The sequence below is a fragment of the Cavia porcellus genome, unplaced genomic scaffold, assembly GCF_034190915.1.
Source record: "Cavia porcellus strain 051 isolate PalLab524CR breed Dunkin Hartley unplaced genomic scaffold, mCavPor4.1 scaffold_21, whole genome shotgun sequence".
In the NCBI taxonomy this organism is placed as follows: domain Eukaryota; kingdom Metazoa; phylum Chordata; class Mammalia; order Rodentia; family Caviidae; genus Cavia; species Cavia porcellus.
The window spans coordinates 13,303,088-13,324,781 of NW_026947504.1; the positions used below are offsets into that span (position 1 = coordinate 13,303,088).

At 43.4% G+C, this 21,694-nt stretch overlaps 1 protein-coding gene across 7 annotated transcripts in view; it reads left to right on the forward strand.

Moving 5' to 3' along the window:
* Sh3rf2 (SH3 domain containing ring finger 2) overlaps window positions 1-17,859 on the forward strand; it is a 109,834-nt gene extending 91,975 nt beyond the window's left edge. For 2 of the 7 annotated variants that reach the window (XM_063232297.1, XM_063232300.1), the window contains 5 exons: window positions 3,286-3,377; window positions 4,685-4,855; window positions 10,459-10,691; window positions 14,038-14,390; window positions 16,240-17,859. In XM_063232297.1, the coding sequence (XP_063088367.1) occupies window positions 3,286-3,377; window positions 4,685-4,855; window positions 10,459-10,691; window positions 14,038-14,390; window positions 16,240-16,515 (1,125 nt within the window). In that variant the 3' untranslated portion in view covers window positions 16,516-17,859. The other 5 variants (XM_063232299.1, XM_063232298.1, XM_063232296.1 and 2 more) reach the window with 4 other exon arrangements.
* Window positions 17,860-21,694: the final 3,835 nt, after the last annotated feature.

Consider the following 21,694-nt stretch of genomic DNA (forward strand, 5'->3'; position numbering starts at 1 on the left):
GCCTCTAGCTGCCCTTAGTCTTTCATTAACTTCTAACAAAGCTCAGCGAGACCATCATGCATCTTTTCCCTATCTACAATCCCCTGTCCCCACACTAGCTCTTACCATTGAATTAAGCTAGTCACTTCCCCTTCCTGACCAGTATCAGAGTCTGAGCTGAGTCTTAACTAAAGTCACTTAAATGCTGCTCACCAACCAGCTAATATACAGTATTCACATTAGTTGTTTTAACAGTTTTATTAGGATATAATTACATACAATACAGTTCCACCATTTCAAATAAACAATGACTTCTGGCAAATGTATTCAGCGTGTAATCGCTACCAGAGTCAAAATAGTATTTGCATTTCCTTAGAAAGTTTTCTTGCCTATTTGGCTGTTGGCAACAATCTGTTTTCTGTCACTATGGCCCAGGTTTTCTCTCATTTTTTAGAATTGCATATGAATGGCATCACATACCATGTAGACTTTTTTTTTTTTTTAGCATGCAGACTTTTGTGTTTCATGTCTTTCACTTAGGGTGATCATATTTCATCCATATCGCATATATTGGTGAGGAGTATTTCACTGTGGTTATACCACAATATGTTTGATTTACTGTAGATTGGGCTTTGGGTTGTCAGTTTGAGGCTAAAATGAATAGTTGCTATGAACATTCACATACAAGTCCTTGTGTGGACATATGTTTTCATTTCTTTTAGGTGCTGCTTTGAAGATTGCTGAGTCGTGTGTTAACTATATTTAAGTTTTTGACTGATTGGTCTGTTTTCCAACATGCTTGTATCAATTTGCCTTCCCACTAGATGTGTATTAGAACTCTTGTTCCACATTCTCATCAGTATGGTTGGTCATTTTAACTTTAATCAGTTTCAGAGTTATATAGGTGCAGAATCTCCTTTTGTTTAATTTGCATATCGTTAATAATTACTGAGATTGGGCATCTTTTCATGTGCTTCATTTAATATATTCTATTTTGTAGTACCTTTTGCCCATTCTTTTTTGGGGTTTTCTTCTTATGTATGTATTATAAGCGTTTCCCCGATCTTTTTTATCTTACTCTTTCCTTCATTCTTCCTCTCTCTAGACCTATTATCCAACTATTCTGTCTGCCTCAGTTTAACTCTACTATTCCAGTCGTCTTCCTCTGTGTCCCCTTTCTCACTCATTCTTTCCCTTTCTTACCTAGGGTACTTCAAATCCTGAAAATCTGACTTTTTTTCCCCATTCCATGTTCGTAAATTACTCCATTGCAAGCCCATAGATTTCTATCCTGGCCATCATCAAGTGTCCAAAATGGGAGAAAACCCTCTCCCCAGATGAAGGCCTACAGAAAAAAAAAATAGAGAGCCTGGCATAATGGAGAGATGGCTTATCACTTGGCACCTTCTTCCATCCTAAAGGATTAATGGTGTTTATGGATACAGGAGCTTTTGCTGAAACACAACATTGAAAGTCAGGAGTGTTAAGTGTAGCTCATCCTCTTGAATTGGTGGTTCAAGAGCCTTCACACACCTAAGATTACTTGTTTGCTTAACAAGCCTCTCCCTTGACACATAGCCCACATCCAGCAGCATCTCCTTCCCTGAAGACACTAGTGTAACAATATTTGTCTTCAAAATGTAGAACATACTATGTGCAGTGTTGAGTGACCTCAGTGAAAGATTGTGCAATTATTCTTAAGAGGTCTGTTGAGCTATAACTCACTTACTATACAGTTCACCCTTTCAAAGTGTATAATTCAGTGGGTTTTTTGTATACTCACAGGTACTGTATGTATAATTATTATTATAATTTTAGAACATTTTACCACTTTGAAAAGAAACTCAGTACTCTTAGCTATCACTGAACTCTTCAGCTATCATTCTTATCATCCTTTATCCTCTTAACTCCTGAAAACCATAAATTTACTATCCATGTCTATCAGTTTGTCTATTCTGAATATTTTATATCAATGAAATCATAATATATGATCTTTTGTATTTGCTTTCTTTTGTTAAGTATGATGTTTTCAAGGTTCATCTATGTTCTAGTATCACTGCTTGACTTCTTTATGGCTAAATAATATTCTATGAAGTGGGAATATACCATTTTCTTTATCTAAATTTGAGCTTTATCCACCTTTTAGTTATTTATTATGATACAAGTTTTTGTATAATCATATTTTTATCTCTCTTCAGCATACAGTAGATATTTTTCCTGGGTATATCTACTAGGAATAGACTTATTAGGTCATCTGGTAAGCATATATTTAATCATTTAAGGACCCACCAAGCCGGTTCCCAAAAGAGTTGAACATTTTATGTATCTACCATAAGTGTATAAGGATCTAAGTTTTCTATTTTTTTTACAAACACTCATTATTATCTGAAGGGGATGGGTTTGTTTTGCTTTTTTGGGGGGGAGGGGAGGACAAGGCCTCATTATGTAGTTCAGGTTGGCCTTGAACCTACTATGTAGCTCAGGCTGGCCTTGAACTTGTGACAATACCCCTGCCTCAGCCTCCTGAGTGCTGGGATTACAAGTGTGTGCCACCATACACAGTAGGAATGATTTTTTAATCTTACAGACCATCCTACCCAGTAGAAATGGTTTTTTAAATCTTACAGACCCAGGAGAAATATCTTCTCTATGCCCAAAAGCTCACACATATATACACAACCACATACACATTTATATAATGACTGGTCTAAAAGCAGACAGAAAACTATATAGTGGTGCCTACCTGCACACTCCTGTAGAGCTCATGTACATAACAAACTTATAGTCTAGTTTAGACACTTGTAGAGATACTTGTTTTGTAGTATACTTTTAGTTTGTCAGTCTTTCTCCTCCTGTTTATCTATTTCTCATCCAAAAATGTGGATTAATAAGCTACTCTTAATAAGGATTAAATTCACTGACACTTCTAAAGCACGTAAAACTGCCTGGCAAATTCTGTTCTGAATCAGTACTAGCCACTGTATTTTCTGAAATCAAGTTTTCACAGAGGCGCACACTAAAAGATGGGCAGAGTGAGGGGCAGGGCAGCACCCCATTGACCGAAATGGACAGCTTTCCTTTCACCCCTGTACTTGAGCAGTCTTCCTGGTCACTCCAGCGAGCCATACACTCATCTGTTCCACTCTACACTACCCAAATCACAAGCCACAGAGAAGATGTAAGGTGGTTGGGGTAGGCTAGCTCTTGCTTTTCAGTTGCGTCAAGCCTTTCTGTGGCAGGCTTGTCTGCTACAGGCCTGGTTTGTGGCATTCATCGGCTCTGCTTGGCTGTTTTCTGTCTGTATAGGTCAGCATTTATCATCCTGCACCTGCCTCTTCGGGACATTCCATGACTATGGTCAGTCTGCCCAGCTCCCAGCAACACCTGTCAGCTAACATGTGAGTAAAAATGCTCAGTCTCCACCTGTGGTTCTAGCACAGATGGGTCATCATTGACAGCCTTTGGCCATCAAACATTCCTAGGTACAAACCAAATCATCCAATCCTGAGAGAAAACAACTCTACTTCCCTTAACACTGCCAAAGGAAGTAATGATGTAAAACAAAAATTAAAAAATCACAACATCCTAGCTCATTATACAAAAGCAGAAAAAGATTGCAAGATCACAACATCACTGGAAGATTGGATATTGAGCTATTTCTATTGTCTTTCTTTAGATTCAAAATGTTGGGTCATAAAAAGATGTTGATTTCATAATCAGCAAAAGAAAATACAGTGTGGAGAGGAGCAAAAACAACTTGTAGATGAGAACATACTCCTAACTTCTTTGATAAAACATCTTAGTGACTCGTAGTCTTTAGAATCTCAACAGCTTTAGAAGAACTTGCTAGTTTGTATACTAAGAGATAGTCAGTCTAGTGACCCCTGAATCCAACAAGACAAACAGGTTATTCTTTAATCCCTTCAACCTAGCAGCTATTCACACTCATTCAGCTTTAAGTTTCACTGTTACTTCTCTTTACTTCCCTGACTAGTTGTTACCTAAGTGATTTTTAAAGACTTTAGAATACAAAGTCTGTTCTAACTTGAGGACATTTTTACCTTGTCCTGTTATAAGCTCACTCCCCTCCATCCCGCCTTGGAGCTACTATTCCGTTGGGTGCCAAAGACCAAAAATCAACCCTGGTTTCCCACTTCCCAATGTACACTTTTCTGCCTATTTCAGCTAGCTCCTTATCCCTTCCTAAAGGTTGAACATGTCCTTACTCTCACTTGTAGGAATGGGTCAAAGAGACTGTTGTCCTGACCTCTCATTTCCCTGAGCCTTCACAGTCTTCTTGGGAAACACACCACAGCAGTGAAAAAGTGTGCCAGGTGGACACTACTTGTAGGTTTGAGACCCATCTCTGCCACTAATTCCTAGACTCCAAAGCTTTTCTCCATGTGAAGCCAGTTTTCCCATTGCTAAAATGCTGATATAGACCTAAGTTAGTGATTTGCACCTATGTGGTGCTGCGTGGAGCAGGGTAGAAATGGAGAAGCAAAGACCTGCCCACCTCCACTGCTATTTGAACCATGGTATCACACTTTGATCTGCATTCATGTTGAGGTTTCAAATTGTTAAAGGATTTTCTTGCTAGGCACTAGGTGAGTGCTCTGGGGTCTATTCCTATGCCACTGGTAGGCTCTATCCCCTCCATTGGCCATGTTCACCTTCCTCTCTCACAGTTCCCTGTGTTTCCCAGGTTTGTGGCCCTGCACTCCTACTCAGCCCATGGACCCAATGAGCTGGACCTGCAGAAAGGAGAAGGTGTCAGGGTCCTGGGGAAGTATCAGGATGGTTGGCTGCGGGGCGTCTCCTTGGTCACTGGGCGAGTCGGCATCTTCCCAAACAACTACGTCATCCCCATTTTCAGGTGTGTCCCCTCCAATCTCAGACTTCAAGACATTGGGTCATCCTAGACCAGTGACCACTTGTGGGTTGAACTCATGAAGACCATAATTTTGCCCTCTATCCTAACTCTTTTTAAAAAATACACAACAAAAGCAATTTTTATAGCTCTTCATACTTTACCAGCAGTTCTGCTTCTTTTAACTCACTGACCATGCCTAATAATCTTGTATATATTATTTTACAGTTGAGGAAACTGATGTGCAAGGTTAGTCAACTTGGTTAAGAACTAGATTTCAGGTTTTCTTCTGCACAAGTACCAGAAACCCCACATTCACATCCTATACCTAACACTCCATCTAGTGGAATAACCAGAAAGTGAACCAGATGACCTCCTCAGAGGACCCAGGGAAAGTTCTCAGGAGGCTACGCCATTGGGCATAATTTTCATGAACTCAGATCACTAAGTATTCTTCCACACTCCAGAACAAATGCTAGTTACCCTGCAGATCTTTTTCTCTACCAGCTTGTGCCAGCTTTTTCATTCTGCAGCACACCTGTTAATTTCATTGACCCACAGAGTATCCTGCTACGTCACACTGTGAGCTAACCACAAATGCACACAGACCCCAAAGCCACTTACCACTCCTCCTACCTCCACCTCCTTCAACCCAAGCACTATACACCAAACACTGTCTTTATGACATACTAGGAGATCACAGCACCAGGGAGAGTGACAGGCCCATTGTACCTTGTAAGGGTCAGACCAAGAGTCATATATCCACTTTGGGGGACCTTCATTGAGGCTGGACACTATCTGGAGGAGGGCCACAAAGATGGTGAGAAAAAAGCAAACTTTGTCAGTGGAGAAACTGATAAAGAAACTAGGCTTGTTTCACCTGTAAAGGACAAAGGGCAGAGGGCTCCTAAGAGGCTGTGTAAACCTGGAGGTAGATTTGTTACAGAAGAAGGCAGTGGGCGATACAAGTCAGGATGTTTTAGTTCAGAAGGAAGTACATTCTAAGCCAAAGGAACAGCAGATAAAAGGCCCCGAGATCGGAGTGTGCTGACGCAAAAGCCAACAGGATTAGAGCAAATAAGCACAGATGTGAGCAAAATCATAAGGGGACCACTTATCTAGAATCTCCTAGGTTAAAATGAAAGAGTTTATTTTAACCTCATTGCAATGTTTTGAACAAAACAGTGACATGATCTAAATGTTTAATAAAAATCTCTCTAGGTGCTGTTGAGTATATATTATAGAAAATAAAGGTTGGAGGCAAGAACACTAGTTAAGAGTATACTGTAATATTCTTGGGGAGAGGTGGTATTGAACAAAGGGTTGTTATAACACCAAGAAATAGTTAGAAGCAGTTCGAGTCTGGAAATAGTCTAAAGTTAGAGGCAATGAGAATCTCAAAAGACAAGATATCAGCTTGTTAAGGAATAGAGCATTCAGTGTGAATTCAAGTTTTTGCCCTTGATTGAGATTGAGTGTAACATGAAGTCGCCTTTTAGTGAGATGGTGCTGATGAAAACCACATGAGAAATACATTGTGAGGTATGGGGGAAGCAAAAGCCCAATTCCAGTAGACTGAGTCTGAGATGCCTATTCTTAATCCAAATAAAGATATTGGTAGCAATTAAGTATACCAGTCTAGCGTTTAAGAGAGTTCCAAGCTCGAGATGGTATTTCAGCCCTCAAATTTGATGAGATCATCATGGCAAGATCTGTTGTATCAAAGGACTGAGAGAAAAAGCAAGAGGCTGGACTAGGACCATAACAAGATAAGTTGGTAGATGGTAGAATCTGATAATATCAGTCAAAGCTAATAAGTACTCAAGAGCACAAGGAATGATTAGAAGAAAGTGAGGGCCCAGGACATGCCTTTCTTACTTTAGGAACATGCTCTCTGACAGGACCTCTCCCAGATCCATGCCTACTACTGAGTTACTTGCTTATACAATAGACTTTAGCCCCAAATCCTGCTTATGCCACCAAAGAACCATTAGAATAAGAGTGATCAGATACTTTGTCATCTAAACTATAACACTTTAAGCAGGTACATGCTGAATCTCTCCCAGGAAATCAGCATGTGTGGTCAGCTCCACTAGAAAGCATGTATGCCTCCATCTCAGCATATTTCAGGACTCTTAACTTCCACCTCTCTCCTGCTCTTTTCCCCTGGGTGAATGTATTGTGCTTGTGGACACATAAGCCCTTATAGTCATCACTTCTGAGATGGACCCATGTCACACAGCAATAGAGATTCGCACCTCAGGGTGGCACCTCACAGCTCACAGAAATCAAAACATTTGTGTATTTTAAGGCACTGCTAGTATTCAGGCATGATTTTTCTTATGATGAAAGAGTATTCCCTAACACAACAAATCCTCATCCAGGAGCATGTTTCTGAAGTTTATTAGGTACAAAGAATCAATGCTTTTTCAGCATTGTAATGCTTTCCTTGATGGTCTTTCTGATACAAGAAAGCTCCCATCCCAACTAACCTTGAACATAAATAACATCTGCCCTGAGTGTCTATCCGGGTTCAGCTGAGCCTTACCCATTGGTTCTTATCCATACTTTCCACTGTGGGAAGTTTCATTCTCTCCACTTCTCAGGGATGGAAAGTGCTGTCCTTTGTCAGTTGAGTTTCTACTGCTATTTCCAAATGATGTGTGAGAACTTAGTGGGTTGGGCTACCTGTCCACGGCTCCTTTCTGTCCTGTGCTTCTGTGTAGGTTTTGACTCCCTGGTCTTTGTTTTTGTGTACAAAGGTGGCTCTGCACTGCTATCCAACCCCTTTGTGTGTAGTACAGACTTCTATGAAATAGGGCCAGATATTTGGAGTGGCTCCTAAGCATTAGAATCTATACTCTTAGTAGTGTCTCTCCTGAATAAATGGAGCCGGCCTGAGTATGGAAATTATCTACTACCAGAATTGACCAAAGTACCAGGGTTTGTATTTAGGATTCACAAAGTAAGTCTTTCTACTAATGAGACTCAAAAGGGCTGCTGTGCCACTGTGTTCTCTGGCCCTCTAAGTTAAATACTGACACCAACCTGGCTACCTCTTCTTGACAACTAAATCTCTGCCATCAAATCCTAGAGATATCTGTGGGTTCAGGTTGTAGCACACAGCTGTCGAATTTTTCTCTGTGTGGCATCCTTCTTGATTGTACCAGCATCTCGAGTCTCCTCTGCTATGTAGTCCTGGGGGGAGACATATCTTCCCTCTCTTTTCAAGGCCAAAGAAGCCAAATGCTCCTCCCAGTCTTCCTCAACCCATCATGTGGCTAAGGATGAGGCTCAGCCAATCTTATAGTCCTTCTTAGAACACTGAAACTTGCAAGGAAGGAATCGATGCTGGCAAAGTTGATGACCACTCAGGAAAGCACTAGGAAGAACATCTGACTCCACACTTGTTGCTGCAAATTTATTTGCAGAACCCTTTGAAGCCTCCTTGGATTCTCTTTCCAAGTTCTTTCCTCCCCCTTCCATCCTCCCAACAAATTCCCTTCTGCTCCCTTAGTCAGGATATTTCTGTTTCTTGCATACTTCACAGACACATAGGTGCATATGGATGGACAATTATTTCTTGTCCTTCAGCACTCTATACAGACTATATAAAGTGGCTATCATTGACCTTCCTTCTTACCAGGAGGCTGTGCCAGTGGTGGACCCAGCAGAGCCGCTGTTTGTAATCTCCCTTTTGAGTGTTGAGTAGGGTCTTAGAGGTAATGTCCCAGAAGACATAGAAAAAGACACAGGGACCTGTTTAATGAAGCAAATCAGAAGCAACATCCACTCCTCCCACATACATCCAGACTATCTTTCAGTCTCCTCTGGAAAATAAGGATCATAATGTCTTCATGGGGATTAATTAATACATGTTAGCAAAGTACTTTGATGTTGGTAAAAAGTGTTAGGTAAGTGCTAAGCTTTTTGCCAAAAGACATAGAGGGACTCAGTGTTGGATAGGAGATGGGGTTTGGGAGTTCCTGGTATGTGGCCCACTGCTGGGTTCAGAAAAATGAAATCATGCCTCAGTCCTTAAACAGTCATTCAAAGAAGGGACTGGCAGAATAAGGCTAGCTTGGGCCTAATTAGCAGTATTCTGTTCTTGCTTTTGCTGCTGCTGCTGTGACTGATGGAAACAATTTTGGAACCTGTCTTTCCTCTCACTAATCCATTTTGTAGCTTCCAACTCCTTGAGGCTCTGTTCAAAAGATGGGCAGATCATCTGTACCCTGCCATGGAAGCCAGTGTTTAGGACTCCTCTCCACTGTCTAGGTCTCATCTCCAGAATATTGACTGGTGGGAAGCCCTGGCCTCTTCAGTGTCCCTAACCACCACAGAAACCAGAGGCAGACTGACAGCTGCAAATAGAAGTGTCTTGCTGCCAGCATGAGTTCTTGGGAGCATTTGGCTACATACTTCCTGGTCCACATTAGCCACAATTAAGTGACGCCTTCGCTATCTTCATGTGACAGTGATTCATTATTAAACTACATTGTCTTTCTTCTAATAAAAAGGAGAGAAAGGAGGAAAGAAGAGAAATGATAGGAAAGCCTGGGGGCACTGACAAGAAGGAAATCATGAGAACATCTCTGTGCTAGGGTCTTGGTTGAGTTTGTCATTCCTGGGGAATTAGCAGAGGTTACTGAATCAGCAGGGTACCGGGGTGATGGGTAGGAGAGGTGATGTGGGGGGCTGGGTTGATAAAGAAAAGAAATGCATGTGACTATCAGCCATTCCCCAGGGAGTTCAGGGAGTTGCAGGCTGGAAACAATAAACAAGGGACTGTTGGTTTATAATGTTCTTAAGAAATCACAGCCTATGACTGAACAATTAAGATCCGATGAAGGCATGTGCAGGGGCTGTCAGCTGCTTTAGTTCATTGATTTTGGGCAGAATAAAAGGTTTTTCCTAACCACTAGGTGGTGTAGCTAGCTCAGAGGTAAGAAAAGGGGAACTGGATTCAAATCTCCAATCTAGCAACTGCTTGAGTAAGTGTAAATCTCTGTATTTTTTAATATATAAAGTAGTGGTGCTAACAGTACAGTCTCAAAGGCTGTTGTAAAGAACTCATGCATTAACATAGGCAAAGATCTAGCATACAGTGAGGACTCAACCCACATAAGAAACCACAACAAATGGCATCACGGTAGCCACTCAACAGACATTAATCAACAATACATGCCATACACAGAGGATAGAAAATAGCACTATAAAATCTGCCTTCAGAGAATTTAGAATCTAGTGGGGCCACCACTGAATGAGAGATTACCACTGCAAAATGAAATGAACAAATGCAAGACCTTAGCTCTGAATTCAAGGGCTTAAGGGATGCACTGAGGAGTGATCAGAGCTACAGTGAAACATGAAATTCAATCCAGTGCCACCAGGGCCTCCTTAGGAGCCCCTCACCTGCCCTCAGCACTCCCGTACAGCTCTCCAGAGCCAGGGAGGCGGGGCCCGCTTAGTTCAGCCTGGGGTTTACAAAAAGTGCGTGTAGTAGGAAGACAGTGAGCTAATAGTTTCCTTTTAAATAGGACTCATGACTGAACGTTTTCCTTTTCTATTTCTTCTCCCTTAAAACAAAATGTATGTTCAACAATCAGAAAGGCCTCTAGTTGTCCAGAGTCCCAGAGCCCTGGTGTCTACACTACATGGACATTATCCACCTCTTCTGTGTCGTCCCAAGGCAGCGTTTCAGAAGGTGACCCACAGCAAAGCCGTCCTTTCAAATCGGTCTTCGTGCCCACAGCCATAGTCAACCCAGTGAAGAACACAGCTGGCCCGAGAGCTTCAGGCCAAGGATCCTTCCGGAAGGGACGGGGCAGCATGAGAAAGAGTAAGTGGTGGCAGAGAGGTACGTGCTTAGAGCTAAGTCACTGTGGGCTTGGGCACCCCAGGGCACACGGCGTGCTTTTGACAATCGCGGAATCTGGGCTTTAGGGTGACCCTCTTCAAAGAGCACTTTGTCATTCCCAAACAATTAAGTATTGTATTGGAGCCAGACTTACTGAAGGTCACTGCCCTGGGTTGCTTCCTGCATGAATGGTAACGCAAAGATGAGAGCAATCATGGATGCTGATACATAATTAGAACACAGCCAGAGTAAACACTGGTCCTATGAAGATAGACTGACCAGAGCCTATGCCGGGTCAGTGATTGTGCTCTAGGAAAGTCCGCAGGAGGTCAGCAGACAAGAGCTGGAGGTAGGAGATGGAAATGGAGGAAGCAGCTCTCTGAGTCCCTTCGTTTTTATGTAATGTATGTACAGTTTTTTTAAGGTTACAGCATAAAAGTGTACAAAAGCTAATGTCCTTCATTTCCTTAGCCCTCAGTTAGATTTCAATAAATAGGAAGACAGATAGATAGACTGTTAATTATGCTCACCACACACACCTTGCTTTTATTTTTCCCTACATAATATCTACATTGCATCTTTCTGTCATTTGAGGAATTCTGTTTTTGTTTGTACCAGAGATCGAACTCACAACCTTGCACTTGCCAGGCAGGCACTTAAACCACTGAGCTAAATCCTCAGCCCCCATCTCTTAATGTATTGAATTTCTACATCAGATTTCATTTTGGAGGATCCTAAAAAGTCTTTGAAACTCTGATCTACAAAACTTCAAGGGTTTCTTCCTCTGTAACCAGCCAAATGCAATAAATATGATTTCTTCTGTTCTCCCTGCATTAAAACAGGGCTCTGTAATCTCTCTTGCAGTCTTAATGAATGACTAAACATGAAAATGATACACAGTGAATTAGACCAGAAAAGTAACATGGAGGACAATACTTCATGCATGAAAATTCCCTAAAAGAAAGGGAAGTATCTTCACCATACCCTGTCCCGGTGTTTCCAACAGACAGCCTGTTGGGCCACCAGTCACACACACACACACACACACACACACACACACACACACACACGTGCCTCAGTTCACAAACTTGATTCTTTGCATGATTCTGGTTGTAAACTGTTGGATGAGAACTGAATCAAATTCGGTGGTTAGTACAATGTTGGCCACATGGGGAAATTTGATTCTGTTCTCAAACAGTTCTGTTTGTGACCAGAATCGAGAAGAGAAGTGAGTTTATGAACCAAGGTGGCACTGTCTATACCACAACCCTGAGCCAGTTACTAACCTCTTCTCATTTGTAAAATGGAAATGAAAACAATACTTACCATATATAGGGATCTAATAAATAATCTAGCAGACTGATGATATAGTTCCTGGTATATAAGCTCTCAAGACACTTAGGGTTTTTAAAAATATTATTTTATTAGTAAATAAACTTTATCCTTGCTACTACAATGAAATAGGTCATCTTTGGTCTGTCCAGAACTCATTCAGGGTCAAAGCATTCACACTCAGTTTAGACCACTTCAGAATACTGAGAATTGCAGCCCACTTTCTTTTATAAGAGTGACACACTTTCTTTTATAAATTCCTTCTCTACCTCCACATAAATCTTGATTGACTTAGAGCTTTGACTGTTTGCATTATATGCACATGTGATAAGAAAACATTAAATCTCTTGAAAATAAGAAACCAGCAAGATAGATAGCATGAGCCAATTTTTCACTCATTTATGGGAGCCTCAGGACATGTCTTCCCAGCATTAATTTGACTTCCTGGGTCCTGGAGGTTTTTTCTTTCTCCCTTTCCCCAAGGTGAGACTGGTTGAGCTATCAATCTTCCCAGAGCACAGAGAAATGACAGGAGAATTGACCGTGTGCACCTCGCAAGGCTGTCAGTGGAAAAATAAATGTCTGAATTGAAAGGTCAGGCTTGTGTAAATGGTGACAGGCTTGCTCAGCACAGCTGGGAAAGCCCACTGTGGTTAGGGAGTGTCCCGCTTTTCATGTTGCCTTCCAGCTTGACAAAGAGTCATAGTGCAGAACGTGGCCTAGGATCAGACCTCTTAAGTTAGATGTAAATGACTTTGAGTCAAATACGTATCCATGGAGTATCAGAAGTCACCAAGATCTCAGGCTGGGACATAACCTATGACTCTGTGAATCCTGGGAGACTCTTGAGAAATGGCCTGCAGTGTTTCTCAGGGATGTGTCCCCCATTTCCTCCCAGAATGCAGTGAACCCCTGTTTCCCAGGTCACCCAAAGGACACACACCCAAAGGGATAAGAATCTCTTACCTTAGAGAATTCCAAGAGGAATGATTTCCTCTTACTTAAGAAGGACTATCCTTGTGTCTTAAAAAATGAGTTCAGGAAAAGACAAAACCAGACTCTTGAACTTTGTGTTTTTGGAGTACACTGTCTGTTGCCCAGAAATAAAAGATAGCTAATGAACAGGGCATCTGTTGTGTTCCAGGCACTATGTGACTGACATTTCGTACACGTTACAAGTTGTAACCCTCATCTGCCCCATGATGTCCTGTTCCTGACTCCAGTTTTTCCGATGAGGGATCTGAGGTGGGGGACGGTGCTGTGACTTCCTTGTCCTGGCCTCCCTGGGACAAAGTCTGATTTGAGATTCTGTGTCAGGAGTCTTGTAGAGCTCCTCTGCACACAGCCCTAACTCTGGAATACTGTTTCCAAATTTGCCTGTTTTGCATCCTGCTTCTCAGGCACGCATGCTGTCCCTGCCATTCACCCTTCCACCCTGCAGGGACTCCTAAGCACCCCCACCTCGTGCCTAACGCTCTGTCAGAGATTTCTTTAGCAAGTAACAGGTTAGAATCCTCCTCCCCACTCCTCTCATTTCCTCTTTTCCTCCCTCTTGTTTGTGTTTCTTAATTTCTGCTGTCTCTTGTTTCCTCTGTGGTTTATGTGCCATTATGTCTGCTTCTCACTGTGAAGCTATCCTCATGTCTCTCTTCTTCACTGTCCATTTTAAGTCTTGAAAGAAGCAAATAGGTGTGTGTGTGCGTGCGTGCGTGTGTGTGTGTGTGTAAAATAGTGAGAAAGAGGGAAGCCAAATAGAAGCAATATACCTCTAACACACATGCATACCATTAGTGAGCCAGTTATTTACTGTCTGTGTCAGCAAACAGCACTAAAAAAAGAATAAGGTCACCTTAGAAAGACCCTGGGACAGAGAGCACAGTCAAATGAGGAAAGCACTTAACTATTCCAGGATATCAGGACGCACAGCTTATCCAGCCCTCACCCCGCCTCCCTCCTCCACCCCCACTGCTGATATCTCCGTCTTATATTCCCCCAGATGGGTCCCTGCAGAGACCGGCCCAGTCCAGGATCCCCACCCTTGTGATGGGCTCCCTCAGACGCAACCCCACCGTAGTGGCCGGGCCTCAGCAGTTCCAATTCTACCAGCCACAGGGAGTCTCCTCCTCCCCCTCCATGGAGATGGGGCTCAAGCCTGCTTCCTCCACCGGGGAGCCTGCCCCCACCTGCATCAGCAGAGGCAGTGAAACCAGGGTCCACTCGGCAGCCAGTTCTCTCATTGTGGAAGGCAAAGAAGTCCCCACCAAGAGCGAACCTCCACCGAAGCCACCTGCATCTGCCCCTCCATCCATCCTAGTGAAACCAGAAAACTCAAAGAATGGCACCGAAAAGGTAGGAGAGGAGGGCCACTGAGAGCCAGACTCTTCCTAGTGTCCAGCGCTGTTCATAGCCCCTGAGTGTCCCAGCTCCTGAGATCTTAGTGTCAGTGGGACAAGGACCCAAAAGAGCAGCCACAGAAGAATCTGCACTCTACTCCGCCTTCCCCTCCCTAGACATGGTACTGACTCCCCTCTATGCCCGTCAGAGACTTCATACATCTGTTTATGAGGTCTGATGGCTTAGAATAAACATGATTTTGGCATCAGACAAATCTTGATTTGAATTCCAGCCTTGCAACTAGCTGGCTGGTGGCTTTGGCTAAAACAGTTTACCCTTCTGAACATTTTTTTTTAATTCCACAAAAAGGAGGTAAGAATAGTCACACAGGATTGGAGAGATTAAATGATGTAACTAATGTATGTAAAGTGCTTATGAAGGGGCTTGACACATAATTATTCATTATGTCAAAGAGCAACGGAGACTCAGGATTCTAAGTACTATCAAGGTCACACTGAACAATGACAACTCCCACAGTTAATGTACCATGACCTCTGTGGCAGAGGTCGGACCCATTAACTCCTATCCAGACCTCTTTACACTGGGGAACAGGAGTTTTTGAAATACCCCTGAAGCAAGAAGGATCTGGAAAAGAGGAAGACATTAAGAAAATTTAATGATATTCATTGTTATCTTTGAATCTTTTAACGTCACTGCCACTGAGGTGTCACCATTACCGTCACCACCACTAGCCTACCCTCACCCATCCTCCCCATGACAGGAAGAAGATGTAGCTTCCTCCTATTTGTTAAGCGTTTCCCGAATACTAACAACCTGCAGGCACTGTGCCCAGTGCGTCACATTTCCCATCTCAGTTAATCCTGATGACAGGCCTCTGCCGTAGGTATTATTTTCGTCTTCATTTATGGAGCCTTAGGGAGCACAAGGTCATCCTCAAAGCCACACAGCTGACATACTCGAGTGTCTAGCGTAGAATCCACACCTGACATAAAACACTCAGGCTCTTCCTTCTTACCTCGCAAGTCACACAGACACAGGCAATCAACAGTCATTTGGGAGTTCCTAGTCTAAAAGATTGTTATCTATGAACAAGAATACAGTTGGAGATGACATGTGAAGGACAGGTAGACAGCATGTCAAAGTAAATGGTAAATATTTAAAATATTTTCCTATCAAGCATCTGAAGGATGGTGGAATATTCTGTAAGAAAAAAAAAAAAACTCAGGCTTTTAACACTAAGCTGTGAGCTCACAGGAAAATGCATTTGGAAAAAAGTTGCGACTGATGTAAGTGTTGGGAGTTCTCATTCTGCCTCAGAGTATTCAATAATTTAAAGTTTGCCAGCCACAGCTGCCCGGTAAACCCCTCAAACTGTGTTAATATGTCTCCAGGTCTCAGCTAGACATGGTGAAAGTCAAAACATGAAGAAATTTTGGGGTACCAGCTTTGGATACAAGGATTCAATTTCATGGGAAAAGGAAATTATTTCCAGTATCTACAGAATACCCAGCCAAGCCCTAAGACGAGGATTGGCTGTGCCTCCAGGACTTTCCCTGCCTCGGCCCATCGCAGCTGTGGTTCTTCTCCGAATTCTCAGCACAAAACTTCCCCCTCTATGTGCACTTGTTAGGTTTCTCTGTTTGCGTTTGTTCACTTTGGGATTCACAGCTCCTAAAAGAGTGCACCATGCAGAGCACACACTTTTAGTAAGCACAAGTATTTGCTGAATGAACAACACATCGACGAGGCTTTCTGAACAGGGACAACTGTGGAAAAACAGCCTGAACTCGCCGGGGAAACAGTACACATCTCACCCATGTTCCTTTTCTGCTTTGTCTTGCAGCAAGTAAAAACCGTGAGATTCCAGAATTACAGCCCTCCTCCCACCAAACATTACACCTCCCATCCCACCTCTGCGAAGCCTGAACAGCCAGCCACCCTCAAGGGATCTCAGCCCGAAGCAGCCTCCTCAGGCCCAGAGATGACCGTCCTGTTTGCACACCGAAGCGGCTGCCACTCCGGACAACAGACAGACTTCCGAAGAAAGTCAGTGTTTGGCAAGGCCACAGCCCCAGTGCCCACAGCCTCCACCACACAGATCACATTTCCCAGCAAATGAATCTATAGGTGGCTTTTCCTAGAATCCACAGAGGCGGATTGCATTTAAATACAGTGTGCTTCTACTGAGGACAGCCTGCTATTCTTTGGGGACTCGGTCTGCTCACTTTTACCTCCAAGAAAGGGAAGGCAGGAGCAGGAATTCCTGCCCTGGGTATAGAGGCCTCCTGTACACAACGAATCCATGCAGCAAGGCCCACTGCTCAGACCGAGGGTTAGGGGAGTGTCGTGTCCTCTTTGTCCTCCAGAATTTCTCCAGTACAGAGTGTGGCTCCTCGTCTGTGTTCCATGCACAATTTCTGTGGTGTCCTAAAAGGGGCTTCAACCAGAAGTGTGGCGAGGTGGGATGGCTGCACCTTTTAATGTGGTTGCCATTTTCTCTTCTTGCCACATTAGAACAGCTTCTGCCGTCTTCTGAGGCCTACACAAGGCCACTGTCACACCTCCACAGAATCATAATCATGGTGTGACATGGATACTTTGAGCACTCACTACAACTTCCCGAGTTTGTACTGAACAACGTGAGAAAGGTGACCATGAAATATCAAATTATCATACTTTAATCTCACTCTGTTTCCCAACATATAATCCTATATAATAGATGAGCAGAAAGCACAGAACTACCGATACACGTGTTAGGGACGATTCATACATCCTCCCCACAAAACATGGTGTGCTTAAAAACAGCCTTAAATAGGGGCTCCATTTAGGTATATTTTCTTGTTTAAAGAGGAACATTTTTGCTTTCCCTGACTTCTCTCTTAAGGCAGACTGGTCATCTCCCCAACAAGGCACCAATGACAGTGAGAATGTGAGAGCGGGGGACATAGCTCAGTGGCACAAACGCCTGCCTGGCAACCCAGCAAGTGTGAGGTCATGGGTTTAATGCCCAGTACTAGAGAGAGAGAGAGAGAGAGGATCTAGCAGTCCAAGGCTGGGAGGAAATACTTCTCAGAGGAAAACTGTTATCAAAGGGACCGAACAAAGAAGCTCAGAGAAAAATGGGGAGAAAGAAGGAAGAAAACAAGAGGGAGAGTGGAAAAAATATGGGAGAAGGGGAAGAGATGAGAGTATGACAGAAAGATGACCATGCCTGGGGAAAAGATAAAAGACTCACTGCAGGGAGGCATCTTGGACATTCCCAACAAGGACAGTAGAAAGGACAGGCTCAGGAATGAATAAAGGGACAAAACTAGGTGGCCCCACACAGAAGGGGCAGAAGTGGGCAGGACCAGCCAGGCAGAGCTTGTGAACAGCACTGAGGAGGCATCGCAGGGAGCCAAGGCCATGCTGTAAGACAACCCATTCATTCTCATTAAACTTAATTATTGTGATTTAACCTTCATTGCGTGCCCATCAGTGTGGATATTTTGATGCATAAATGTCATTTGCTACTAACACTCGATCCCATAAAAAAAGAATGCAGGCCTAATTAGAGCTTTCCCATAGATAGATCTTACAGATATTGGAACTGCAAGTGTATTTTTTAGCTACCTACATGCTTGGCACATTAAATTATCTGTAGACTTTTCCAGAATTTAATAGAACAAAGCAAAACCGTAATCCTGCCAAGGATTATGTGTCAGATGTGTCAGATCTTTGAGACTGGTAGAGTGAACCTGGGAGCAAATTGGTCTCGTGTTTCTGTGAAATACTGACCTGTGTGTACTCCATAAAATCAACACGCCAGCTCTGTGCCTCACTGAACTGAAGTTAATCATCCAGGTGGTGAGATGGCATGAAGTCACAAGGACAGGGAAACGTGGCTTGATTGTCTATTCCTCACCTTTTCCCAAAGAGTCTTCTCACTCAGTTTGTCTAGCAGCTCATTTTACATGACCGTGGCAGAGGTGCAGCATAAGACAACTAAATGTGTAGTTCATGCCTAAGTAGCAACAACGGATCCGGTTCATTTTCCCTTCTGTGACTGCCAGGCAGTTGTTTAGGCATGATGGAGATGTGCTTCTGGATTGGAATTGGAAGTGGAACATGAAGTAGTCTCCCCATTGTCCACGATCTCTACAGGAAATAGGAACGACTCTGAGGCCTGTCCCCCCCATTCCATCCAACCCTTCACTCATGCCCCAACTTACCCTAAAACAAGCCTCGTCTTTAAAATTTCATGAATGTTTGAAATGGATAAGAGGATGTTGCTCATCAGGTAAACATTCACCCCCTAGAAGTTCTAATTCAGTTATCCCATCAACTCGTTTCTGACCATTACTACATGCTGGGCACAGTGACAAGGACCACAGGCCCAGACCCTCATCTAATTTAAAAAAAAAAAAAAAACTTATAAAGTGGCTATAATTGTCCCCATTACAGCGCAAAGGATATTTGTGCTTAAACATTAGACACAAACAATTGACGGAGCAAAGATGCAGACTCAAGCTATCAAACATCAAAGCCATGTGAACCAAAAGACTAACTTTGACCTCAGGGTGCTGTCTCCATACTGCTAGGAAGCAGCTTAGCACAGTTTTGGCCACAGAGGCAGCCTAGCAGGCTGTACTGTCCCCAAACTGAGTTCAAATCCCCATTTATCACTTTTTGGCCTTGTGATGTCAGGTAAGCTACTTAGCCTCTCAAAGCCTCCTTGTTTATACAGGAATGATGGTAATGCCACCCTCACTGGACTGTTGTGAAACTTAACTGAAATAATAATACAAAGTGACTTTAGCAATGCTGACACATAGAGAACACCTAACAAATGCTAGGCTTGAGGGTTTTTCAGAAAATAGAGCATCACAATTCCAGGTGGGGAATTCTAAAACAAGCACCCGGACTGTGGTGCTAAAAAGAACCTGACACAGGCTAGTTCAGGGAGCCAGACCACAATCTAAACTGAGTCCTGAAGGACAAGCAAGAATCAAAAGAGACAAGTTGATGAGAGAAATGGTGTTCCCGCCAAGGGGAGAGCTTGGACAGTTGGGTTTAAATGTACCAATGAAGCCAAGCTCCTTTGTCCTTGGAGGAGTCCACTCCTTTGTGGAACATTCCAGGGAGCCCAGATGGAACCTTAGCACCTCAAGTCTGAGGTGAGAACCCATGCTGTGAGAGCTGCACATCTTTGCTAAGCCACAAGAGACCTTAAGAAAGGTGCCCCTTTGCCCTCAGTCAGATTGCAGTACCATGTTGTTCAGAAAGGTGCTGAATTCATATTTAAGGCTATTGATTCCCCATGACTTAAAACCATGCACATAAAAAGTTTTAAAAAGAGAAAGAAAGGTCCCAAGGGTAGGCTTTAATTGGAGGCAATAGGGGGGACCCCTGAGAAGTGACCATGGGTCACAAGCAGCTGAGGATGAGGACAGTCTCCAGCAACCATGTTTGAAGAAATAGCGTCGTCAAACAGCATCAAGATCCTCGCTCAGGGCTTGTCACCATCCCTTTTGTGTAGGCCCAGCCTCATTTCCTGTGCCCTTCAGCCATGTATAGAATGGAGTTTGGGAGCAGAAATATTTGAAGCAGTGACTCCCCTATGACTTGGTGAGATGAAAGTCTGACTCTGTGCACAGTGACTTCCAACATTTCTTAAAAAGTCAGGATCTGTCCACATAAGGCCTGCTTCCCTGAGCAGTCCAGGGAAACTGGGTCCAGGCCCAGGTGGCTTCAATTAAAAGGACCTGCACTTGGGGCTGGGGATTTAGCTCAGCAGCATAAGCGGCTGCCTTGCAAGCAGGCAGTCATGAGTTCGATTCCTGGTACCTATAAAAAGGAAAAAGACAAAAAAAAAAATTAAAAAAAAAGGACCTGCACTCATCAACTCACCAAAACCCTACAACCTGCTTCACCCTCTCACAGGACCCATGCCTGGAGTAGGCATGTTCCTCTTAGGAACTATGTGCTGACTCCTCCAAGTCATCATTAGTGCAGAAGGCAGAACTGAATCCTTAGAGAGTGGCTGCTCCCAGAGGATTGGCCAATTGTAGTAACCCTAATCCAACCCTAGAGGGTCTTATGCCACAATTTTGAGATGGGAACTAGGCAGCTGTCTTCTTAATGAGCTTCCCAAGTGACTCTGAAGCTCATGAAGTAGGAGGCTCTAATCCATTTTTCTCACTGTATAGCAGAGCTGACTTTGACAGTCTACTCTGGCAATCAACAGGAATATGACCACATCAGCTGTTAAAATATTAAACCAGTTCTATATGGATAGGTAAATCACAGACACCCTGAGCTAGTTTCTTCCCCTCCCACACCCCAGCTCTTCCCCGATCCTCTCCATCAGTCTACCATCCAGCAGTTAATGGATTAAAACCAAGCAGAGTGGAGCCCTCTAGGAATAGAGCCCTTCTTCATTCTGATTGGCTGGTACCTGTAGCCTACTAGTTAGCAAATGTCTTGATTATTACCCTGCAGTACAGATCAGGGCCCAGAGAGGACACTCAGGCTGAGAGCACTGTGATCAAGCCCATAATTCTTCCCAACAAAACTCTACTATCTATTTATATCTATCTATATCTATATCTATATCTATATCTATATCTATATCTATATCTATATCTCTCTATCTCTATATCTATATCTATATCTATATCTATATCTATATCTATATCTATATCTATATCTATACTGAGGATCAAACTCACTACCTCACGCTTGCCAGGCAGGTGCGTATGCCATTGAATGAAATCCCCAGCCCTAACAAGCTACACCTTTGCCACTCACCTTTGCCAGGCTATTGGCCTAGGAAGGGCACTGCCTGGGAAGGGAGTCCCGTGCATGTTAGTCTACCTGCTTCATGCACCCCTTTCATAGGTGTAAGTAATGCCTGTGTGCTCCTCAGCTCCTCTGACATCCACTTGGCAGGTATGGAAGCCATTTCTTTCAGTGAGAGGAGCAGCCATCCATCCTCATCCTCTCGCCCACCTCTGACCTCGCAGATCAGTCCTGCACTTCTGGCTGCCCTGCCTGGGAGGAGAACAGCTACAGCATGCAGAAAAGCAAAGTTCTTTCCAGCCTCCACTCTCTTGCTCAGATGCTACAGCTGAGGGCTTCTTTGTTTACATCTTGAGTTCAGACCCTACTTCTCCTTTGGGCTGGGAGAAGTGATTGTTTGCACCTGCAGCAACCTCAGAGGTAACCATGAAAGACAGTCACTTAGAGAATGTGCTTGGCAGGCAGGACCAAACTACAGAGGCTAACTCCAGAGATACTTGTGGCAGCTTGATGTCATT